We start from the raw sequence: 4,614 nt of genomic DNA, 5'->3' as shown, positions 1-4,614 counted from the left end.
GAGGATGAAGAAGAAGAAGACAAATGCTGCTAAGAGAGAGGTTTGATAAGATGAGGATTAAAATGTGACCATTAATTTTGGAAATAATATAATGAATTGACATGAGCAATGTTAGAAAAATAATGCTCAGGGACACCAAATTAGATGACACTGAGAAGTGATAGGAAGTGAGGAGGTGGAAATAGCAGCATACCCAAACTGTAATTGAACATAAATATTCATTTGGTGGAACTATTCACCTTTCCACCAAGAAGCAGCAGATAAAGAGGATGCCATGAAGGCTATGTTAACCAGTTTGATGAAGATATTTCAAATTGTATATAAAACCAGCACACTGTATCCCATGACTACATTAATGTACACAGTTATGATTTAAAAAAAAAAAAAGAAGCAGCAGACACATAAGAACTTCTGTTATGTGAAAGGGTTCCAATGTCTTGGCCATGGGGATCACTTTGCTGGACAGTCCATTATTCTTCCTCTCTAGTTCTGACTTTTACTCTTCCAGAAGTCATTGATATGCTTTATGGTGTGTCTTCCTACTAGACTCTTGGGAAAGTCTTGCATTGAAGACCCCTGTGGATGCATAATCATTTTCCTAAGACTCGGTGCAGATTTCACCTGTCCTCAGGAATATCCTCTAACTTTCTCAAGTATAGTTAACAATTTTGTCCTCTGAAGTCTCACAATACATTATACAATCTTTGTTTTTGCATGCATTATATTGGTTTATAATTGCCTAAGTGTATGTCCCAACTAGACTGTAAGCACATTGAGGGAGGGAACTTAATTTAGAAAGTACATTTGGCTCCCAATGCTTTATCCAAACAAATAGGCACAATTTATAACAGAATTCCATCCTCTTTCACCGTATAGTGTCCCTCTATACCCCCACTTATTCCTACTTCTCTGCTCCATCCCACCACCCCTCAAGTTTATTAAAATTAGAATCAAATAATTGATCCATCTAATTTATCTTCTGTTTTAGACAGAGTAGGCATCAAAATATGTTTGTAGCCAAAATTTTCTCTAATCCATACACTAAAATAGCCTATTCTGTTTTAACCCAGTATTTCTTGTCCCATTTCCAAGCAAGATAATCACAACCATATTCTTTAGGAAAACGTTTACAAAGAACTAAAAATATGTTACTAGATTACTAGATTCCTGGACATCCTGTGTAGCTTCTCCTGTACTCTATAAGTAGTGTGGCATTAAGGACATGTGTCTACCCTGTTACTAGTTCATTATTTTTTTTCTTTCAGAACCAGAGGCGGGAGAAGTGTCACCTCCAGTCGGTGCTGGTGTCAACAGCAACAGCTGGACCTTTAAATATGGACCAGGCAACCCCAAACAATCCGGTCCGGGTGAGTTGCCAGACAAATTCATTATCCCAGGATCTCCTGCAATCATCTCCATCCGACAGGAGCCTACTAACAACCAAATTGACAAAAGTGACTTCATAACCTTCGGCAAAAAGGAGGAGACCAAGAAAAAGAAGAAAAAGAAGAAGGGTAACAAGATCCAGGAGAAAAAAGAGAAAGGGAACAGCACGACTGACAACAGTGACCAGTGAGGTCATCGAATGGAAAAAAGCCACTTAGCCAGTTTTTCTAATAATGGCAAATCTCTCCCATGTAGCAACTCCCTGCTCCTTTTTCCTATCTACATGAGCCCTCGTAGAGACCTCAGACATCTGCAGAAAGTTCCCTGTGTCTGTCTAGATCTCATTTATCGGGTTTTGTCTTTAAAGCTTTACTAAGTCTGGTGTTAACTCTTTCTCTCCACTCTGGCTTGTTTGCAGAACCTAAAAAGCAGACCCAAGTTTCCTTTCTCCTCCGCCGCAAAGGAGAGGCTTCCCAGCCCCGCCAGTGAGAGGTTGGACTCTCTGCCCTGTGCTCCGGGGATCCTGTCTTGATGACACTTGCAGGGCAGGCTGAAAGGTTTTGAGATTGAGCAGCTTGGGTGTTTGTGGCCACTGCAGGTATGAGAGTGCCAGATATTGGCTGGAATGGGCCAGGTTAGGCTAGGTGGTACAAAAAGGGCTGGGAAACAAATGCACATAAACAGTATGAGTTATCAGTCTGGAGGGGAAATGTGGAACTAAAAGGGACCAGACTTTCTAAATCTTACAATTCAAGAAGTGGTGACTACCCTCTAGGAGACAAAGCTACCCCCACTGACAAGGCTTTAGAAGTCCCTGAAGTCTGTTGGCTGTGGTGTTGTTATACTTAAAATCTGCGTTATACCTATAAGCCAACAGGTCAGTGTTTAACAGAGGGCCAGCCAGGGCAACAGAAGCAGATCTGATGTGTTTTCTATATATGTCCTGTGCTCACTTTATTAAAAATTCTTTTGCACACATGTTTATGAAAAGGCCAGATCCTTTTCCAATAATACATATGCAAAAGCAAAAGAAAAAAGAAACCCCAACACCTCACCTTATGCTGTTTGTTGTTTGATAGATTTATTTAAAAAACAGAAAGTCTATAACTATAAATCTATAAAGAGAAATATGAGTACAATTCCCCTAAACTCTCCTCAAAAGAGAATTCAGTCTACAGCCATTTAAATGATCATTGCTGCTACAGAAGTGCTTTAAGAGAATTGCCTGAAACATCTGTATTATATATCGGCCACCTGCCAATCACAGCTTTACTCTTTCAGGTCACTCTGGGGCTGCCTCTTGCATGTATTAATTATTAAATAAAAGGATCTTTCTCTCTTTTCTAAGAATCAATTATGTGCACTTTGAATACACAACCTTCTCTAACTATATCAAGACCCAGAAATTGAAGAAAAATGTTGTTTTCTCATACATACAGTGAGCAGAATTTTCAATCTTCTAATTCTGTGATTTGTCTTGGTGTGCTAGCCTACACCTTCTCTATGGTTTAGTTCTCCTTTTCTATAACACTCTGAATTGCTAATCTTACTAACACCTATGATGTTACCTGAAATCAATCTCCCATATGTATGCTGTATGCTATTATAAGACTCCTGAAATATACTTACTCTGTGCTTGTGTATGTGAATGTTAATGCAACTATTACCTAGAGTGAAATTTAAGCTTTATTGTTGAATGTAATTTCATTATATTTCCTTTTGTACACCTGTGAAAAAGTGGAGTAGTGTTTTTTTTTAACCATTGTTAACCAGCTTTTGTGTATGAAAGACACAGTAAAATTTCTTTCTTAAATCAAGATATTGGTGATTCAAGGAATTTTATTTATGGTCCAGCCAAGAGCCATCTCTTGCCAAGACGCCTGCTGGCAAGGGAATGGATAAAGCTGTTTTTTTCTAGTAACAATTTTGGAATTAATACTGAAAATATTCCCGAGGGTATGCAAGCACAAATTTTACCAATCTGACCTCCTTGAAGTTGCAGAATGCCTTGAAATTCTAATGATATGAGGAATATTAGCTCATAGAAAATAATAAAATTACTGTTACCTTCAATAAGCATTTTAATTTTGTTATAATGTACGATTTAGAAGTTTGATTAGTTATATTATCTATTTAAACATTAATATAAAAGAAATAGGAGTCTTATTTTAAAAAAGCATTAAATCTAAAAAAAACTGTCTTGTCTACTTTTAGCTTCATTCTCCCATATTTTGAAGGGTGTGTAACTTCAGCTCTGCAGGATTGCATGGGGTAAAACTTGTTGCCAACACATGTGAACCATTGCTACATTGTAGGTTGTGATCATTTTGCCCCACTGAAGCCCATGTATCTGACCTTACGTGCCTTTTGAACTAGGAGAATCGGGCTAATTTATTAATGGATGATAATTATAATGTATCTGTACAGCACTTTTTACATTTGTGAAGTGCTTTCCAATCCATGTTAGTTACTAGTTATTACAGCTGTAAGGATAAAACACGTCATGTGGATTCATTTTGAATTGGTGCTATTGGTATTTCCTCTGTTATTGCTAATAAATGGAAAATGGTGGTATGAAAGAAATGGTGGTCATTTCTAAGTATAAGAGTAGGAGAAAATAGAACACTGTTCATTGTTAGCTATTATTACCGAAGAAGATTGCTACAGTATGGAATTTATCAGATCATACTCTGGCTTTCATGTTGACTTTATGTTCAATACTCAGGGAGGCAAAACCAAATGGAATGAAGAATCAAACTCCACATTACTAGAATGGACAGTATGGAAGTTGCTGGGTCACTTTCTAGTATACTATCTCAGTCTTCTTTAATAAAATTGCAAGAAACCAATTTTTTATCACTACAGCCCCTTCACTCATCTTGTCCATTACTTGTGTAGCCCTTGCATCTCTATAATTGAGAAGCCATTTGGCCCCAAGAAATTAAATTTTATTGAGTACAAAGTATATGCCAGCCACTCTATTGGCTAGGTTCAGTTCATAGTATATGTTCTGTAACAAACAGATTATGTTGTACTCCTGTAGTTAAATATTTTATAAGCACAGGCTTTAGATGTAGTGGTTCTCAACCAGGAACAGTTTTGTCCCCAGGAAACTTTGGCAATGTCTGAGACATTTTTGTGTTTCATTACTTGGGGTGGAGGGTGCTACTGGAATCTAGTGGGTAGAGGCCAACGATGCTGCCAAACACCCTGCAAGGCAGAAGACAG

General features: G+C 37.7%; 1 protein-coding gene across 5 annotated transcripts in view; it reads left to right on the top strand.

Moving 5' to 3' along the window:
* Positions 1-3,965, top strand: part of LOC100947603 (protocadherin alpha-C2) — a 160,168-nt gene extending 156,203 nt beyond the window's left edge. For 3 of the 5 annotated variants that reach the window (XM_023515788.1, XM_023515791.1, XM_003782113.3), the window contains exon 4: positions 1,266-3,965. In XM_023515788.1, the coding sequence (XP_023371556.1) occupies positions 1,266-1,576 (311 nt within the window). In that variant the 3' untranslated portion in view covers positions 1,577-3,965. The remainder of the gene's footprint in view (positions 1-1,265) is intronic. The other 2 variants (XM_012808435.2, XM_012808442.2) reach the window with 2 other exon arrangements.
* The last annotated feature ends 649 nt before the right edge of the window (positions 3,966-4,614 follow it).

Source organism: Otolemur garnettii, unplaced genomic scaffold, assembly GCF_000181295.1.
Source record: "Otolemur garnettii isolate 467f Iridium unplaced genomic scaffold, OtoGar3 scaffold00003, whole genome shotgun sequence".
NCBI classification, from domain to species: Eukaryota; Metazoa; Chordata; class Mammalia; order Primates; family Galagidae; genus Otolemur; species Otolemur garnettii.
Note: the sequence above shows the minus strand (reverse complement) of the source record. Positions and strands in the feature narration are given on the sequence as shown.